Source organism: Microchirus variegatus, assembly GCF_963457635.1.
Source record: "Microchirus variegatus genome assembly, chromosome: 1".
Lineage (NCBI taxonomy): Eukaryota > Metazoa > Chordata > Actinopteri > Pleuronectiformes > Soleidae > Microchirus > Microchirus variegatus.
The window spans coordinates 33379148-33399043 of NC_139802.1; the positions used below are offsets into that span (position 1 = coordinate 33379148).

At 41.0% G+C, this 19896-nt stretch overlaps 1 protein-coding gene across 1 annotated transcript in view; it reads left to right on the top strand.

Annotated features, from left to right (window-relative positions):
- The window catches only part of LOC310944722 (receptor tyrosine-protein kinase erbB-4-like), a 277925-nt gene that overhangs the window by 237695 nt on the left and 20334 nt on the right, over positions 1 to 19896 (top strand). The window contains exons 18-20 of the mRNA XM_083910530.1: positions 1643 to 1765; positions 3372 to 3470; positions 8766 to 8951. Of these exons, the coding sequence (XP_083766656.1) occupies positions 1643 to 1765; positions 3372 to 3470; positions 8766 to 8951 (408 nt within the window). The remainder of the gene's footprint in view (positions 1 to 1642; positions 1766 to 3371; positions 3471 to 8765; positions 8952 to 19896) is intronic.

Here is a 19896-nt window from a genome sequence, read left to right on the forward strand (position 1 = left end):
CTGGTATACTTCCACGCCCATGCCATGCGCAACAAAGTGCATTGCGCATACCTTGGAACACTCGCACCTCCGGGTCCTGTAGTATCCCACTTCACCATCGGGTGGTGATACAAGTCTGGACGCTGGGAATAGGACACATTCCTACCAGAGAAGAAGAGAACCATGCTACAGCTCCCTCAGACACATCTGGTTCGAGTGGCTCACAGCTGAAAGGTCTGTCGATTCGATGGTCACCAGGTCCAGGCTCGGATGACTATCCCTGACTATTCTTGTCAAAATGGCTTTTCTGCTTAGTGAGTGGGACCCTCACGTAACTATCCTTAGACCCTTACATAGAGTGAGGACAAAAAATCCTTGTATGGAGGAAAAAATGGGAGAAACCTCAGCAAGAGCCACAGAGGAGGGATCCCTCTCCCAGGATGAACAGATATGCAGTCGGTGTCAAGTTCAGCAGATTAAGAAGAGTGGAAAAAGAAGAAGATAGAGACCAGGATCATTTCGAATATCAATAATATTAATGACATCTTGCCTCTTGCTCCAACACCATCTGGGATTGGTTCCAGCTCCACATGTGACCCTCAGAAAAGGACAACCCATTGATCAAGGGTGGATGAGGATAATATTAACATAAGCAGTATAATGAGTAGCTATATAATATATCGTAATAGTTGCAATAATTTTGAGCAGTGGTGTTGAAGGTCTTGAATCAGGGATACATGTAAAAGAAGAACAGAGAGGCAGATCTATGCCTATAGTAGCATAACTACAAGTAATGAAACTATAAGTTTCATTAGTGGAAAAGTGGAAAGTTTTAAGTTGAACTTAGAAAGAGTGTCTGCCTCCTAGACCCAAAGTGGGAGCTGGTTCCATGGGAGAGGAGCTTGATAGCTGAAAGCTCTGCCTCACTTTCTGTCCATAAAGATTTTTAAATCCAAATTCACTTCCTTCTCAGACATTTTGCTTGTGATAATTATCAATATTAACTTTTCGAAACTTCTAGAAAGGTTTCTGGCCGTATCGCTCAGTTGGAAGCAGACCATGATGATCTAAAGTTGCTCTGAAACAAAATCTGTCAAATATGTTGTTTTAATGTTAGTAGCTGGTTGAATGAGGCTCCTTGTGTCATTACGTCTTGATCAAAAGTCTCGTGGAAGTCTCGGCTAATCTCTTGAGACTTCACGTTTATTTTGTATCTCATTGTTGTGTTAACTCACTTCCCGAGCTGACATGATTTGGCTTATGCACTTAGACGTTATAAAATGAGAAACCGGATGTCCTTGAAATGCTCTGTAACCGTGATTGCGCATGTCGTGTCAGGCGGTCAAACATTATAGGCCTCATGTGTTTAGGTATATATATATAATGTAATTGTTAACTGGCGCATTTTTTGCTGTCAAATTTTAAGAAAAGCAATACAGTGGATACAAAGAATTGTTTATAGAATAGAGTAATGCTGAACCAAATGAAAGCGTATCCGATCACATGGTAATGTATCTTATTTTATTGCCTCGCACTGTGTCGTACCATATCATATCAAATTATTTCAAGTCAAATCATATCCTGTCTTCTATTTTACTGTATCAAACTGTGTGTGAGATTGATCCCTTTATATCTAATATGTGTGTGTGTTGTGTGTTTTTAGCTGGTGGAGCCTCTGACCCCCAGTGGAACTGCACCTAATCAGGCTCAGCTGCGGATTCTGAAAGAGACGGAGCTGAAGAGGGTCAAGATTCTGGGTTCGGGAGCTTTTGGAACGGTCTACAAGGTCAGTGTGTGCATCTCAAAGAGCCTACTGGTGTGTGTGTGTCCTCCTTCAATTATACAGCCCCCAGATGATAAATCAAACGTCAGCTCAGCGTTGAAGACGACACTCAAAGCTCACAACGCTCTGCCCTCTCCCCGGCAGAACTCTGCTTGACAACCTAAAACAACAAGAATAAACATTCCCTTTTATATCAGTGTTTCCTGACAGATGTGAGTCTGCTCAAGGGCTGCTCAAGGATCTGGAAGAGAAAGAGCCGTTTGCTTGCCAAATTCACTGCCCTTGGCAAAATTATTCATACCACCCACCCCCCCAAAAAACTCAAACTCATTGAATAAACACTGCACTGTCTACCAGCGGCTTTAAATTCTTCTCAGTAGCACTATTGACGGGCTGCCTTGTAGTTTTATAGCTATATTTTATTACAATTAATTTGCATACTTCGCCAGCCATCAATTTATAACCGTATTATGATCCACAGCTTCTTTGCTTGTAGCAGGTGATTGGATTTAGTAAAGTGAATAAAATCCTAATGTGAACTAATTTTATTCCGTGTCATTTTATTGAAGGTGTTTAGACTCTCCTGAGAATGAGCAAAGCTCGGGATTCTTTATTTTAGTTTTTATATGGTGTCAGGCGTGTCACACGACATGTTTGCACACACACACACACACACACACACAGCTAGTAGGTAAGTCTGGGGTGTGCATTTTAGTCTCCATGCCATTCAGTTTGACTTCTGTCCTTGTCCCAGTATATCAGCAGTAGTGGGGAATTGATTTATAGAATGAAGTGTGTCGTGACCTCCGTTACACTAGATGGCGACATACACGTGGATGTCATAAAGTTAAATTCGTATTATTATTTCCGTGGAGGTTCTGTGGCCACTTTATTGTTATTAGCGAGGCTGTTTTAATGGACATTTCTCCTTTTTTAACATGGTTATATTAAGATTAAAGTAGTAACATGACATTTAAACGAGAACCAAAAACAATATCAATATACACAGTACATATACATGCATATAAAACACACATACATACATATAGATGCACACATACGTAAGAGTATTAGGGCCACATGTAAAAAAATAAAAATAAAACAGCATGAATTCTGAGATTAAAGTCAGAATTCTGAGAAAACAATCTGAATTCTGAGGTTAAAGTTCACTTAATGACAGAACTGAGCCCTTTTTTCTCAGAATTCTGACTTTTTCTTTAATCTTGGAATTATGACATTAATCTGAGAATTCATGCTTTTTTATAAAAAATTTTTTACATGTGGCCCTAATACTCTTTCATACACACACACTTATGCACATACAATTTCAAATACAGACCACTTAAGATTACATGCCCGAAAAGAAGTAAGAGGAAGTATGAAATTATCTCGTCCTACCCATTTTTAATCTCTCAGTCAACTTCCCTAACTATATGGACACATAATACAATACAAAGGTTGCATAAAATTCAAAACATGTTGAGAAAACTACTTGGAAAAAGAGTTATTGAGATATATATATATATATATATATATATATGAATAATATATATGTTATATATATAAATATATATATAAAAACGATTTTTGGTTTTATGTTTTTTTCCAGGGCATCTGGGTCCCAGAAGGCGAGACGGTGAAGATTCCTGTGGCCATCAAAATCCTCAACGAGGCCACCGGTCCTAAAGCCAACGTTGAGTTCATGGATGTGAGTATTTGTCCTGCAACTATTTGCATCCGTCACCTGTTGAAAGAGCGCATTCTGCAGTGAAGTCCATCTCAATCGGAGCTCATAATAAAGTGAACATGTATTGAACGGGACTCCCATTAAATAAAGGCACTTGTTTATATGAGACAGGACTTTATTGGAATCTGAGAGTGAAGGAGGAGAGCTATGGGATTCTCCCACCTTTAACTATTTCATATAAGTGAAAATATTACCTTATCTACTTGAGCATGCATGACATGACTTCATACGTTCTTTTTTTTAATTCCAGTTAAAAAACAACAACAGGAGTTCCCTGTATTTGTCCTGCTCTGATGGTTTTATTTTGATTAAAATGTGAAAGGAACAGATTAGAAGCCAGAATACACTGAATTCACTCCTCTCAACTGTTATTATCTGTAGTGTCGCTGAGCAATTTCCGGAAACATTTTTCTAATTAAATTGACAACGGCAAAAGATAATCTCCTGTGTGAGTGAGTGTGCGAGAATCAAAATAATGTGTTGTTGTAGCCTAAAAATCACCATCTTAAAAAGATCACGCGTCTAAATCACGCTTTTATTCGCATTTCGAGTCACTTTCACTCATGCGAGACTTGTCGACTTCTGAAATTAGCAGCCTCTTTCCATATTGGATGTGTTTATTGTAGAAAAATAGAAAAACTCTCCGTATAATAAATGAGGTTGAATAAATTCTTTGTAAGTGACCATGACGCAGCTGTGATTTTCTGCCTTTTCTCCTCTCCTCACTCCTGTACCTCTTGCGTTATCTCCCTTCGACCATCTCCCCCTCCTCCCTCTCCTCTCTCCACTTTTCCCAGTGGGGGTCTCTGTCCATCCAGAGCCAATATGCTCTGTCTGCCGGCTTGTTAAACAGCAATCTAAAGGCAGGCTCACGCCTCACCGCTGGGAAAGCGGCCACTGGAGTGCCAGCTCCAAACACACTCTGGAAATCCACACACACATAGATAATCAAACAACACACACTTTACAACAACAGGCTCCCCAGGCGGCGGCGGTGGTGGCCTCACTCACGTGTGAGCTGATATGCTTGTGTCGGCAAATATGTGAGTGAGTGAGTGATACGCAAAATGTAAAAGGCTAATAATGTTCTCATTTAGGGTGTTTTCGTGCGCACGCACACATACACACGCACACGTGCACGGCACTGTGTCAGTCTGTCACCTAGCTGTAGAGTGTGTGTGTCATGGAAAGTGAGCAAGGGAGTAAGACGTAGAAGGAGGGGTCACCCGGCAGTAATGGAGGTCAGCGCAGAGGGAGATGAGAGAGAAACCAGAACACACACACACACACACACACACGTTTCACACATTTCGGTGTAACATTTAGCCCCAGGAGTAGAAAGCAACGTAGTTTACAACTCCCTGGTCTTTAGGGATCACAATGAATGAATAAAAGTGCTTACTCTTCACTTAGTTTTGTGGCAAGTTGCTCTAGGAATTGTCACTAATTACATATTACTCCGTTAAATGGTACTCGATGTATTACCTGGTATCAAAAGCAATAAGATATATTACTCAATATGTGACTTTTAGGGCTTTCACAGTCAATAACAAACTCACATGATGCTTGACTGTGAAATTAGTTACAAGTTGGGTGTTCCACATACAAATAATTCATAATAAGTCACTTTCTTTGTATTCCTTTGATACTTATCCAAGATACACTGGTGAGAGTTGCTTTACATATTTAACCCTTTAACACTGAAGCCTCAAAATGTGCGTCTGGACTTTATTTTTTGCTTATTTTAACCATAAAAGGGCCACAAATCTCCAGTGAGTAAGTGCTTTTGTCCATTTTTTTAAAAGAAAAACTTTCAATATCTGGCAGCAATTTACTGCATGTTAAATAGTCTTTAAATGAAGAAAAACAACATTAGTTGTACACGAACACCAGATTTTATTTGTAAACAGCATTTGTTTGAGTTTCTGTCTCAATGTCCAAAAAACAGGCCAAATAATAGAAATGGAAGGTGTTTTTCCGCTGATTCGCCAGCTTGCTGCAACATCGCGAGTGAAATTACCGCAACAACCGCACATTGGCTTTGACGTGCATCTTCTCACCTTTTAGAAACTGCAGGAAGTTATCCAATCGCACAAACCATCGTTTAATTAGAGGAATGCAAAGTGCGCTACCGCAAACACATCGTCTGCGATACGCTCTGTGTGGGAATAAAAACCTGAGTGGAAAATAAATCTACTTAATATAAACATGCCAATCAGAATACTAATCTCATTTATGCCACTGGTCATACCACTTGGTGTCCGTGTAAATATTTCTTTGGGTATGATTGTGTTAACGTGACCCCTTTTTTTTCTTCTACGTGATAACCCAATGTCTTATTTCCCTGTCCCTGAAAACAAAGAAGTTGTCATTTCTAAGTAGAGTAAATTGAACTGGATGTTTTATTTTCCTTTTCCTGTCTTTCCTTCCCTTCATCATCCTTGTTCTGAGAGCTGCGTAGATGAGGCCGGAGTCGTATAACATGCAGCCGTTGGAGAGGGAGGGAAGCAGGTGGTTTTATGAAGGAGGAGATGTAGTGGCGCTACTAAGCTGCTGCAAGGCTCTGTGTAAATCAATTCACTGATGTGCCACAAGCTGTTCCGTGGCCTATGGCCCGGCCTCTCCTCTTTGGAATTAATCTACTCACACCCACAGTACCACCACCACCACCAGCACCACTACCGCCACCACTGCTCCCCCCGTAAAAGCTCATTCTTTAGTATCTAAATTTAAAAAAGGCACCTCATCTATCTATCAGCTTCCCCCCAGGGTCCAAAGCCTGGGTATACACCAGCATGACCATTTGTAGAGAGAGACAGAGAGAGAGTTTGTGTTCGAGTGCGTGATCATGAAGAGAGCTGCTGAGAGAGAGTGTGTCCACCTCTGAGAGTGTGTGAATGAGAGAGGATGAGAATGGCTGAAGTGAGTGGTTTTTAACTCGAGCTTCTGCTGCAGCCGTGATGCATATATATATATATATATATATATATATATATATGCCCGTCATAACGCTTCATCACCGGCGCACATGCTTCCACTCACAGCTCCGCAATAACAATTACCCGACGTTGAGCCTCAGCCGTTCACATCTCCGTGTTCATCTGCTGCTGAGAGAGAGAGAGATGGAGTGAAGCCATAAAACGCATTTGCACGCTGAATCAAACCAGACGTAAAAAAAAGAAAAAAAGAAAAGTAGCTCATGAAATCAGACACACTTTTATCAGACAGCATCAAGAATCATAAGCTTTCTTTTATTTTTATAAATATATATATATATATATATATATATATATATATATATATAAATACACACATATATATGTATATATATATATGGGTGTTTTGATTTGGACTGGTGCAACATTTAAGAACCTCTGAAAATGAGATGAAAAGCACAGATGAAGAGATGTTTCTCTGCTCTGGGAATGCTCTGTGGACAGATGCTGCCGTGGATGCTGTCTTAATTTATGCATCTGGCTCCACCTCCATGAGGAAGTCTTTTGGAATACAGTGCGGCGAAATTCCGCGGAAAAAAACAGACATCAAATATAGAGCTCCAGGCATCAGGTGACTCCCTTTTGTTTACACCGCCATGTCGGCAGGAGTTCACTGTGCTCTTCAAACCCTCATACATAAAGCGGTTTATCCCAGAATTAGACAAAATGGATATAACTGCCTCTTATAATATTTTTTATGATTGTTCCGAGTGTGTTTTATTGCAGTAAAATTACTCTCCTCTCCATGTTCCCAATAGTTTTGGTATCCTTGGGCACAACCGCGATCCACCATCTTCATTTTTCATGAACGCAGCCAGTGAGGAATTGAACAGAATTGTGTTTTTGCATGTCGATCAATCCCAACCTTAGAGCCAGACAAAGCTCAAAGTGCCTCTGAGATTCTTTAACGGGATAATTCATGATTTTTGAAGTGTGGTTTGTATTACAAGCACTTTCCTCGCTGAGCATGCAGACGCCTGGGAGCCAGATATGCAAACAGCCACTTAACAAAAACCCAACCTTATAAAATCTACACCTGTCAATGATATCTAAATATTGTGTTTGCCACTCTTTCTTGCAGTTAAACAGCATTTTCTGGCTTGAAACTGACGTTTGTAAAGTTCTCTCTCCCTCTCCGACACCAAATTCCATAGAGAAAACTTGCGATTTTACATATCGCCACACAGACATTGTTGATCCACTGCTGCCTCCGTCAATAAGTTCAATATATGCTATCTTGTGACTTCAGTGCTTGAATCCTTTACATTTAGTGTCACAAACCTACCAAACAAAGCAGCAGTAGACCAGAGGTTCCCATGTCCAAGCCAGCTAAAATACACAGATTTTCTCTATGGAGTTTGGTGCGGGAGAAAGTTATAAATCGGCCTTCTTAAGAACTTCTTTATAACTCAATATAGACCAGACGAAACTGGCAAATCACGAAGGCCTCTGTGTAACCCTGGCACCCATCATTTGTCTACAAAGTGTCCCTCATTGTGTCTTTGTTGAACCTAACCTAACTGGGGCAGAGGATCGATAACACAACTACGCAGTCAAGGTCGTCTCTAGGTATCAGCAGTCTCTCCCCTCTCCCCCTTTTCTCAATTCAATTCAGCTTTACATAGACAACATCATGCAGAGCAGAGAAACCCAACAATTCACACAGGAAGAAATCTCTGACAGAATCAGACTCAAAGATGTGCAGCCATCTGCCTCGACCGGTTGGGGTGAAAGGAAAAATAGGGGATAAAGGAGAGGTGGGGGGGGGGGGGGTATAGATATACCATCACTCTTGGATTCACAGGCAGAATGACAGAGGACTCAACTGTTAACATCTCTTTGTTCATGTTCGGCGTCGTCTCCACTCTCGTCAGATCTGAGCCGTCTTCAATAAAAGCTCAACTCCTCATCACTGACTCCAGAAACTCCATCTCGTCTCTAGTTCTAGTTTCCAGGTGGAAACAGCTGATCTTATGTCAATATGAACCTTACTTACACAAAACCTGAACTGTTCCCTTCAATGACATTGACTTTTTAATGTAACTCTCGTCTGAAATGCTCATATATCATGCTTACTGAAAGCTACAACTTTGAACAAGGATCCAAAGCAGACATAAGTACAGTATTTATAAGGCATCAAACTGTGCAACATTTTTCCATTTTCTTTTGTTTCAATGTATCTTAGCTCCCTGGAAGTCCACATGCCTTGCAACAGCCTTCTTAGTCCCTCTCTTGTCTTTCCTCTCCCCATCTCACCCAGGAGGCCCTGATCATGGCCAGCGTGGAACACCCCCACCTGGTGCGCCTGCTGGGCGTCTGCCTGAGCCCCACCATCCAGCTGGTGACCCAGCTCATGCCACACGGCTGCCTCCTCGACTACGTGCACGAGCACAAGGACAACATTGGCTCGCAGCTGCTGCTCAACTGGTGTGTCCAGATCGCCAAGGTGAGTCAACACGGCCGAGCTGATCCTGGCGCTGCATTTGCCACGCTGTGGATATGAAGAAGGGTTTCATAATCGGTTCAATTGCTTTTTCTGTCTGAAATCTGTGTGACCTTTCCATACTCAGGTTTTTGCCGTGCAGGCTTAGTGGTGTTTGTAACAAGCTTTATATAAGTAACACACTCGGTGTTCTTTAATAAGGCTAACACTGTGATAAATCTTAATAACCAGCATTAGTTAAATTTTTCACATTTTGTGTACGTACTTTTAATTTCTTAATGTCAGGACCCTGCCTACATCTTAACATATTATTTGTGTTTGAGTGAATTCATCACACCCTATAAGGCAAAGATTTGCAAAGTATTAAGATCCCCATAGCTTCAATGCATTATTGTGTGATATAATGCGATTATAAATCACTGTAAGTGTCCACCGGGCGTTTTAAGTGAAGTAATGAAATCCCTGTAGATAAATATAATTCAATACAAGTCAGTTATAAGTCACTATAGGCACTCACTATAAGTCTGCTTTAAGATTTAAGATTCACCCAAATAGAACAACATAAAAATGCACTATACGCATGCTTTTATTTTCGAATTTAGTGTTGGAAATTGCAAATAACACTAATATTATTGCATTCTTATGAATGGTTATACATATATTCACATTATGACACACTTTTGTCTAATAATGACTTGGTGTAAATGATTTTAACTCTGATTATATGGAATTTAAGATGCGACAGAATGCTTTATATGCATGTTCATAATGTGTTATTATAAATACAGGCTTTAGGGGGGAAGCGCAACAGATTATGCAAATTGTTTTCTCACAATGAAGCAGATGAATATTTGAAAGCCTATCATTTTCAGGACAAATACAGAGCCTTCTTTGTGGCTGTTGCTGGCAACTCTTGTAAAAATAACTCAAAATTTCCCCCCCGTTGATCTTAATTAACCCTTGCGCTTGACACGTTGATCATTTCCACGACCCCCCCTCCCGGTAATGTGACGTCGTCAAGCTGGAACTCTGCTCTCAGAGGCGCATTATTCCTTCAAGAAACGAGTGACGACACGCAAAGTGAACTAATTACAGTCCATTATTTGCAACTCAAACAAAATCTGCGCCCCGTTGGATCGCCCCGAGGAGCAAGCGCGACTTGAAACGTATTGTGTGTGCATTTGCTTACACAAATAACATGTGTGTTTTGTTTGCAAATGAAGGCAGGCAGCCTGGTCTGGTGTGATTGAACTCGTGTGAGTCATAAGTAGAGGATGGCAGGAGGCTGCGGGGCTGTTGGTGCCGTGCATGCTGTGCAGGCAGACATATGCTGTGATGTAGCAGTAAAAGTTTCCCCCCCGTATCAGCATGACGCCATTAAAAAAAAACAAAAAAAAAACTATGTTGAATACTTTTTTAATCAGTTGTGGTTTGTTGATGGTGTCTCAGTTCATCAGTTTGCTAATTAGCATTATGAATATACAGTATGTGGTCTTTGCTGTTGGTAAATGCATGAGATAAAAGAAATGAGGACAAATTGGGCAATTACAAAGCTTGATCAAGAGGTTTTTATCCAGTATATTGTGCTGACCACGAGCTGAGGGTAGCTCATTTTGAGTTACATTTGTCAAAAAGCTAAGTATAATTCCCATAAAGGGTCTTCCCCTCTGTGATGATGGCAGCTAAATTGACAAGAAATCACATAATTACACACAAAATTATGCAATAATTAGTTTGTTAGCTCTGCCCCTAGGGACTGCGAACCATGTTGTTCGACAGTTGTTGTGTTCATTTGATCCCGGTAAATGGATATGAGAGCATGCAGGATCATTTTAGTTCCCATAATGATCTCTATCTGTTGAGTCTGAGCTGCTAAACGGTTTGACATTTGCATGTCATGTGGGAAAACCAACATTTGCTGTATGCAGCTCAGTGTAGGTGACAGATTATCTGGATTTGTTCCCCCAGATATGCTTAATTTCACGGGTGTAAATCAAGTTCTTTTTCACCCACAAAAACACACATTTTACCACTTTTAATGCTTTATTGCTCATAAAGTTAAACTGATCTTTGACATGTTATTGGCTATCTTTGTATGTGTGTATAATTGCAGCCTTAAAAGAGACCATTATGCACTTCAGGCAATAGCCGTCATCTTGTGCTGTTATGTTTCTACGGCAGCCTGAAAGGACAAACCGGCCAAAAGCATGCATTTTGAAGTGGAAGCAACTGGAAAAAGGGAACGGGGAAGTAGAAGCATCCTCGGTTTGTTGCAATTTGTCGTCTCACCGTTAGAGGTCACTAATTCTTACAAACAAGACCTTAAAATGGAGGCCATTTTATTGTCAATGTCTTCATGAAACACAAACACAAAAAAGTTATAAATTTGCATCAGGAGTTTATGGTATCAAAGCCATGACAGCTTAAATATCTTACGAATGTTCCACGTATGTTGACGATTACTTGGCAATAAAACATTCACTGCACTGAAACTAGATTAGACATAACAAATCAAATTGCAGTTGCAATATCTGTTGGTAAATTTGCAATTCCATCTTTCTTCCCTAATAGATCAGCTTTACAACGTCACACTCTATCATTTTCTTCTTGTAAGGGATTCTTTTCATCAGTCAGACTCTTGGCATTGATTTGTTTTGATCCCAGTTAAAGACGATACATTCTCTTGTTCTGATTGTCTTATTCAGTGATGAGAGTGTCACTTTCATAGGCAAGGGCTTCAGTGTGGCTGAGCCTTAACCCTTTCCGTTCCCCCCTGTGATGGATGATCCCCGAGAGCTTGAGGAGCAGGTTACTTAAGCAGGTACTTATTGGCCTTAATTGGATTCGATTTCACCTGTGGCGACAGCAGGAGGGGAAGTGTCAGTTTCTTGGCGGTTCTGTAAGTGAGGAGGAGCAGGGGGGGAAGAGGATTATTCACCACTGTCCTGGAACCACTCTTCACTCTGACGTCCAATCCAGTAAATTGGCTGTGATTGATAGGAATAACTGCAATTCACTCACATGTCTTCTGCTTGTGACTGATTGTTTGATTGATACTTTTTGGTCCTGTGTGAATTAGAGACTTAGACTTGGAGGGATCAATGGGGTCTCTTAATAGCCTCAGAAAGACTTGCCCTTTCCAATAATGCCTCCATCTTTCTCATTAATAAGTAAAAGCTATCTTAATGCTCATTAAACTCTCACATGGGACTGTAAAGTTTTATATCTTGAGCTGACACGTCCTAATGATCGCATGTGCAACATCTGAGTCTTGTTTTCATTCGTTTCTGAGCAGCGAGTCCATTCAGTCACACGTGTTTGTGATCCACGCAGCTTAGTTCCTCTCCCTTACATCAGCCAGAAAAAAACAGAAAGATAGTCTCTTCGGTTTGTTCGGTGAACATTAATGCGTCTTTGAGCATCTGAGCTCCTGTGCTCTTTTGAGCAATCTTTCACGCTCTCAAGGTAATGAAGGGAAACTTGTCCTTCCAGGGGAACGAAGCCACGCAATTTTCCTCGCAAAAAAAGGGGGGAGAATATTCACCACATGCTTTTGAATTTGTTTATAAAAGTGCATGTATGACAGGATGATGAAAAAGGTATGAAAAGAGCAAAGAGCTTTACAGGAAACCAAAGGCCATGAAATAATGCATCAAAGACCGAGGACTTTTCTTGTAGCTATTGTGTCGCGTATTTGCGGCTGCCTTGAGCTTTACATTTACACTTCATCACAAGTAGAGCTGCAACTAACGGTTATTTTCGTCATCTTTTTTATTTTTCTTGATTAATCATTTGGTCCATAAAATATCAGAAAATGTAAAAAAAAAAATGTCTATCAGTGTTTGTCGAACCTGGAAATGTCTTGTTTTTGTCCACAAACCAAAACGATTTGGTTTTAACGATTTCTTTATGTGGAGCAAATAAACCAGGAAAATATTCACATTTAAGAAGATAAAACAATCAAAAATGTTGTTTTAATTATGAAAAAGCTTGCAACCAAATTAACCCATTATCAAAATAATTGGCCATTAATTTAGTCATCGATTAATAATGGTGTAAAATACAATTAAACTCTCATGGGGACACACTGTAACTGTTTAACAGACAGTTTCAACAACTTACACCATTGTTACACAATGAGGTACTGCCAAGTTGAAATTATAGTTAAATTGTGTATTTATACAGAAAATGACACACTAAATCACACTATATAAGGCATAAATATTGTAACACTTACTGTGAAAAGACAGAATCTGACAAATACACAAATGGTTGTAGATATGCAGTGATTTACCATGAATTTACTGAAATATTATACATTACCAGAAATGGTGGAAATTTAAAGTATTTTCTTAACTTTATGATCTATATATTTGTCTATTTGTGTAAGTGTATCCTAATCCACAACAATGCATCATATTCCTAAGATTTGTTTATCATATATATAGATACCTGAAGGAGTCTGGTCTCCTCCAGACAAGCTTTCATGTTGTTTTATCATGAAAACAAAGTGATGAATGCCTCTGTAATTTGATCATTTTTCGTCACATCAGACTGTAAACAGACAAACCCTCCTCCGCTACCTGCGATCATCACTCTGAGTCAAACGCAAGTAAACACCATTACTTTGCTGTTGATAACTGCTCTCCAAAGTCTTCTATTCATAAGCGAGACAACAGAAACCTCCCCATCATCGCAGAGTGAATGGAAGAATGCAAACACAATTGTTATGGAAAGTATAATAAGGTGTGCCAGGGGCCTGGTAATGTCCAACACAATCATTCTTATGAAGACAAAATGTTGCACCATTCACATGAAAATAACGGGCAGGATATGTTCAGAAACGTACAAGTACAAGCATCTGCAATCAGAGCTGCAGGAGCTGCTGAGAGATTAAATTAATATGATAAGATTGGAGCAATGTTCTGCAGCGACTTCCTTCAAATGCAACGTGGTTTGTCACAGCACATCTATCAGCTGGTAGATTTTTGATTATCAATGATGGAACTTCTGGAGTCAGTGATGAGTCAAGTTGAAGGATTTTGTTGAAGATCCGAGGAGAACATCTGAACAGTAAAGGCCCTGATATACTTCCACGTCAGGGTCCTGTAGTATCTGACTTCACCATCGGGTGGCGGTGCAAGTCTGTACGCAGGGAATGGGGCGCATTCCTACCAAAGAAGAAGAGAACGATGTTACAGCTCCCTCGGTCTGATACATCTAGTTCTGGTGAACCTTGAAAGGTGCCTAGCTTGTGTGTTGTCGTAGATTATGGCTGTTAATTAATCTTCTTAAAGTTGGTTGAAGATTAGAATTTCCTCTCACAAAGACGACATCGGAAGGAAACAATATCATGTCATGCGGACGTCTGTTATGCTAAGCTATGTGTTGACTGTAAAGTGTTGTTCTGCTTGTTATTCACTAGTAAGCGCACTAAACCTTTGAACGACAGTGTGTAATATTACCTTGCTCAGCTTTAAGTAATGATCAGTGGTAAAATTAAAGTCAAAGGACAACTTTCTTGTGGTTTGGATTTAGATAAGCACCCACCTGATGGTGTTTTCAACTTGGGCTCTGTGTTTGTCAATGCTGGTGTATAAATGATTCATTTTCCACCAGCAGGCAAAAGTAAACTTGTCACAATTGTCCACAAAATGTCCACTCAAAAGCTGTCATTGCAGGACGTCTCCTCGGCCTACAAGGAGACCCCATGTCTTTCATCCCAAGTGCTGTTGACATGCTGAGTGCACTTGCACTCTTGCATATTTGTACTTGGTATTAATTTCCATTTCCTTGTTCTAGTTAAGTGATTTACTGTTGTTGTTGTTGTTGTCCTTTTGTATTCTGGCTTCATGTGAACCCCTGCTGCATAACAAAGTCCCCATTGTAGAGGACTAAAGATAACCTTGAACAAGGAAACTTGATCCTTGAAGGTGCTTCTTCACTTTATATACACGACAGTGGATTCAGAAATGGCCCATGATTTCAGATACGGTTTTCATCAGCCTGTTTGTATGTGTATTATAGTTGCAGTATGTGTTTTGGTTCGATGACGTTAGAAGCAGCAAGGAATCATGGGAACTTCCCGTTGTTTGTCCCTGAGGTTACATCAGAGACCTTAAAGCAGATTACGTCAATATAATGCGACTAAAATGAAACGGTCCATTACCTTGAATGGAAATGTGGATTTATATGGATTTGAAGATGTTTATACACTGCGTAACATCATATGCATCATTAGTCTTGTTGTTTTTGAATATCCTAACGCAGGATACAACATATTGTATCTTTAAAAACAGTGCAATGAGTGAAGAATGGATTAATGGAACGTCACCGTCTTATATTTCTTATTAGTGTGCTGACCTCGGGCCTCATTTTCAAAGCTTGTGTATGCATAAAAGAAGGTGTACCCCACTTTCTGCGTAAAATCTGGGATCGATAAAAAACAAAGTTGACCGGAAACATGCGGTCGTTCACAGGAACTTCATGTGAAACTTTGACTCACATGGCAGACGAATGAATTACCTATGATTACCTGTGATTACCTATGGACAGTTTTATAAACGAGGCCCCTGGACTTTAAATCTTACCAGAAGTGGATGGAGACACACACAAAAGTCTATTTTCTGTTGCCAAATCTTTGTACTAAATGGTTAGAATTTAGGATATATTTGAAGCAAAGCCACCAGGTGTGTGTCCCACTTTCACCACGGTGTCTGTGGGAGGGGACTTTGCCAGTCCTCGCCGCGGCAACAGCATAAACAGCAGCCGTATGTGGGCTCTGACCCGGGCAGTTGACCGCTGTGCTGCAAATTGATTGGCCGAGGCCTGTCGCCATGGCAGTGACTCTTCATCACTGAGTGTTTTGGGCATTGAGATAATGGCCCCCATTAATCTAAAGCTACACTCAGGGCTGCCCCACTCTTACTGCCACACACACACACACACACACACACACACACACACACACACAAACATGGACTTACTGACGTAAAGCAGGACATGTGGGTCTCTTTCGATCCGTGTGAATGGTTTTTTAATTTATTCTCAATCTTTCTCTATCCCCCTTTTCACCAACTTTTTTCATTTCCCATTGTAAAATAATTTTCTTTCCGCACCTGTTCTTTACATTATTTCCTCTCCCACACGTTTCCTCTTTCTCACAGACACTTTTCTTTTCTTAATGGTCATTTTCCTCCTCCCTCCCTTTACCCCAGTTTCCCTTCCCTCCACTTCTTTCCTTTAACAGAGCTGCTCTTTTTTCTCTGTTTCCATGGCGGCCATGTGCCCGGGGGTCAACAGAGGTCAAACCTTTCCCGACATCTCTTGATACATCGCCCATGTCAGGCCACACATACACTTTGTGTGTGTGTGCGTGCGTACTTGTATTTAGCGCTTTTTCCGGCATAAACAGTGACCTTGTCAGGCCCAGTAGTCCTCATTGAGACCAAAAGCTGGTCCTAATGAGGCGGAACCTCAACCTCACATCTTGAACATGGTTAAATTGAATTGTGGTGAGGATAATGTTGATGTGGTAGAAATGCTTTGTTAAAGCGGACCAAATGAATGCAAGTCAATGCAGTGTCCTTAGCTGCACTCACCTGTGTGTTTGTGTGTGTTTTATTCCGTTTATAAAAAATGACCTGCTTCCTGCCGTTCTCCCTCTTTCTGTCTCTTGCTGTCTTACTTTATCGCTCACTAACTGAAACTTTCTCTGTCCCCTTCACACTCTCATACACACACACATACACACATATAGAACTGTTTTTTTTTCTTCTTTTTTTCATTAGGTTTTTGGATTATTGATGGAATAATTAGGTTTGGGATGTATTTTAATGAACAAATCAATCACTGAATTAAATATGTGTTTGGAGTGTGGGGCTATGGGAGTCTTTTAATTTGACTCTCCTCTCCTTCCTTTTCCCTCTCTTTTCTTTCTTTCTCTGTCCTCCCTTCACAGTCTCTCCTCAGGCTCAGTATAATGAAAGTAGAGGAGATTCAGTGAGTAGCTGTCTTGCAGCTGAAATGATTGGCTTTGGCACTGAAGCCAGAGTCTGGACTCGAGTCTGTGATTGGTTTTCTTGGTGCAGGGAGCTGGACTGGCTGCTGGTGCAGCGCTTGAATGTATCTAGGTCACACTCGTGCCTTTTTGTTGGTGACAGGTGAGGGAGTAAACATACCCGCTGGCAAACTGGTGGACTGACGTTAACACAACATGCCCCGCAGGAAAAAAACTCTACAGGTGTAGAGTAGAGCTCTGCTGGCATGGCGATGGCACGGAACATCATTGACCTTTAATAATTTCTTCAAGGAGAGCTCAATACTGCTGCATATATGAGTGCAGATTTGTTAAAATTTATAGTACTTGCATTGAGTTATGGAAAACTAAGCACAGACTGAAAATACTCCAGTGCCTTCACACACGGTATTTCTTCTTTGGGCCGAGTCAGCAGACATGTCGCTGCTTAGTGAAGGAAAGGGAAAAAGTCTCTGGAGTTTTTCTTTTTTTTTTGTTAAATTTACCGACTGATCTTGGGCCCCATACGTCTGATGAATTCCCCTGCTTTCCTCAGGCATTGCTTCCTGTAGATAACTAGGAGGGAGGGAAGCTCACCTCCAATTATCCTTTGAGAGCATCCATAGGGCCCTATGAAATCCGTTTTATTTTTTTCCAAATTCCGTTTTATTTTTTTCCAAATTCCGTTTTTTCGGTTTTAATTTTTTAGAATTCCATTTTTTCCGTTTAACTTTTTTTTTATTCTATTTTTTTACCTTTTAAACTTACTTTACCACCATAGAATGTGTGCTTTTTGTGTCAGTGAATAAAATGTCCACTGAAATTCTTCTTGAATCCACTAACTTCTCAATTGTTCAATTGTTTTCACTTAAGTTAAATCCTAATTAAGTAAATGCCGGTGAATCTTAAAACAAGCCATGCAATGCTGGTCACATTTAAAAGTAAAATAATTAACATAAATAAAAAAGTGGTAGTGCCCCCTCATCTGGTGCAGACGGATTTCTGCGCACCGCCCCTGCGCTGTACTGTTCTCCCTCTCCTGCGCCGTCCGCTTCTCCGTATCCGACTGGATCGTTTCTCTACACGCAATATTACCCCTACAACTCTGCAATTAAGGGAATAAAAGATGCATCAGATGAGCCGATGTCTTTAGTTAACTGGTCAAAGAGAGAGAATGTTCTCTGCTGTGAAGTGAAAGTCGTGGGGAGTTCATAAGTTTCACTTTTGCGCAGAGACTTTCCAGCATTTAACAGGCGATATTCCACAGTTTACTCGCCGTGGCTCGTCCGCCGAATTATCGGCGCATTCCTAAATATAACATCTTTATTGACAATAAAAATATAACCGTAATAATGGCGTATTTGATGGTGTGACTTGAGTTTCAATCGGCACCTGGACAAGGGGGCGCTCGCCGGTTACATGCGGGCGCAGCGCACTTGTTCCGCGGTTTAGAAAAAAAAAGTGTATATAAAGTAAATAAACAAGCAACACGCACTGGGGGAGACCCTGACCGGGTGAGTGTTTGTGAGGAGATGCACGGGTGGTGCCACGAATGAGCGTTCCCCGGAACATTTCTCCAGACAAACGTTCCTTCTCCTCACGATGACAGCATTTCAGTCACATTATGTCAATTTCCGCGATATTCCGCGTTTAACATTAGATTCCGTTTTTATTGGCCAATTCCGCGATTCCCTCTGCGATTCCGATAACACGGAAATCATAGGGCCCTACATCCATCGCACCACTCTCGACAGATTTTTTGCGCTTGTAGGCGGTACTGTTGTCGTACCTGGTGGTGATACATCCGGTGGAGGATGCTCTCAATAACACAGCTGTAAAAAGATCTGAAGATGTGTGGGGGCTCATGCCTGACCTCTTCAGTCTCCTGGGAAAGAAGAGACACTAGTATGCCTTCTTCACTGTTTTGTCCATATGAACTCCCCATCCCCAACAGAGGCAAAGGTTGAAGATGTTCTCTTCAGCCAGCAGGGCTGCACATGATTTGATGACATGGCCGGGGATTGCACTGTGATGTTGGCACAATGTCCACTCTCCAAGTGTTTACTGTGTCGAATTAAGCATAGGTGTTAAGTTTGCAAAGAGATGCCGTGGATTATGGTGTGCTAGTTTTCCCTCAGAAGTCTGCTATAGTGTTTAGTCCCATGCGACTTGCTCCAGGTATTATTGATTTGTGTTTCAACTATGTTCCTGTACTTGCGTTTTCCTGGCTTGATCGTCTTACGGAGGTGGTAGTTGGTGTGCTTGTAGTCTGATGTGCTTGCAGAGACAAAATGTGGAGCTTTTGACCACGTCTTTGTGGTCAAAACAGTCTCGTAGCATGGATTCTGATTGGCCAGCGATGCACCGTCGGTGATGGCTTGAGGGAGAATCTAAATGACTGCTGTAAATTCCCTAGGTAGCCTGAATGGCCGACACAACAAGCATCAGATACTCCACATCTGTTGAACAGAAGCACTTGATCGGCTGCACATTCGCACAATGACACAAAGAGTTATCGATCATGAGCACACGCCGCCTCCTCTTCTTTTCCCAGTCAGCTCCCCGCGACCTGTCGGCACAGAGGACCCCGGTAGTTGAATGGTGGACAGAAGAAGTGTGCTCTTCTGAAATGTTATCCTACATCAGCTCTAGTACGACCTTCATAGAGCGAAGCAGATTTGAGTTTAATTCAAATCCATGCAGTGGGCTTTTTCTGTGTGGACATCACTTTATTTTTTCTCACCATGCTACAGCCCATGTGTTATTCAGAAGCCTTTTGTCTTCAACACGTCTTTGAATGAGTTTGCCCTTGTATCTAGCGAGCCACTGTATAGCTCTCATTGAAAACACTAAAGCCAACTGCCCGTAAGAGCATCCCATAAGCACTTCCTCAGTAAGCCTCAGTCAGTCAGAATCAGTCAGGCGTTTTTC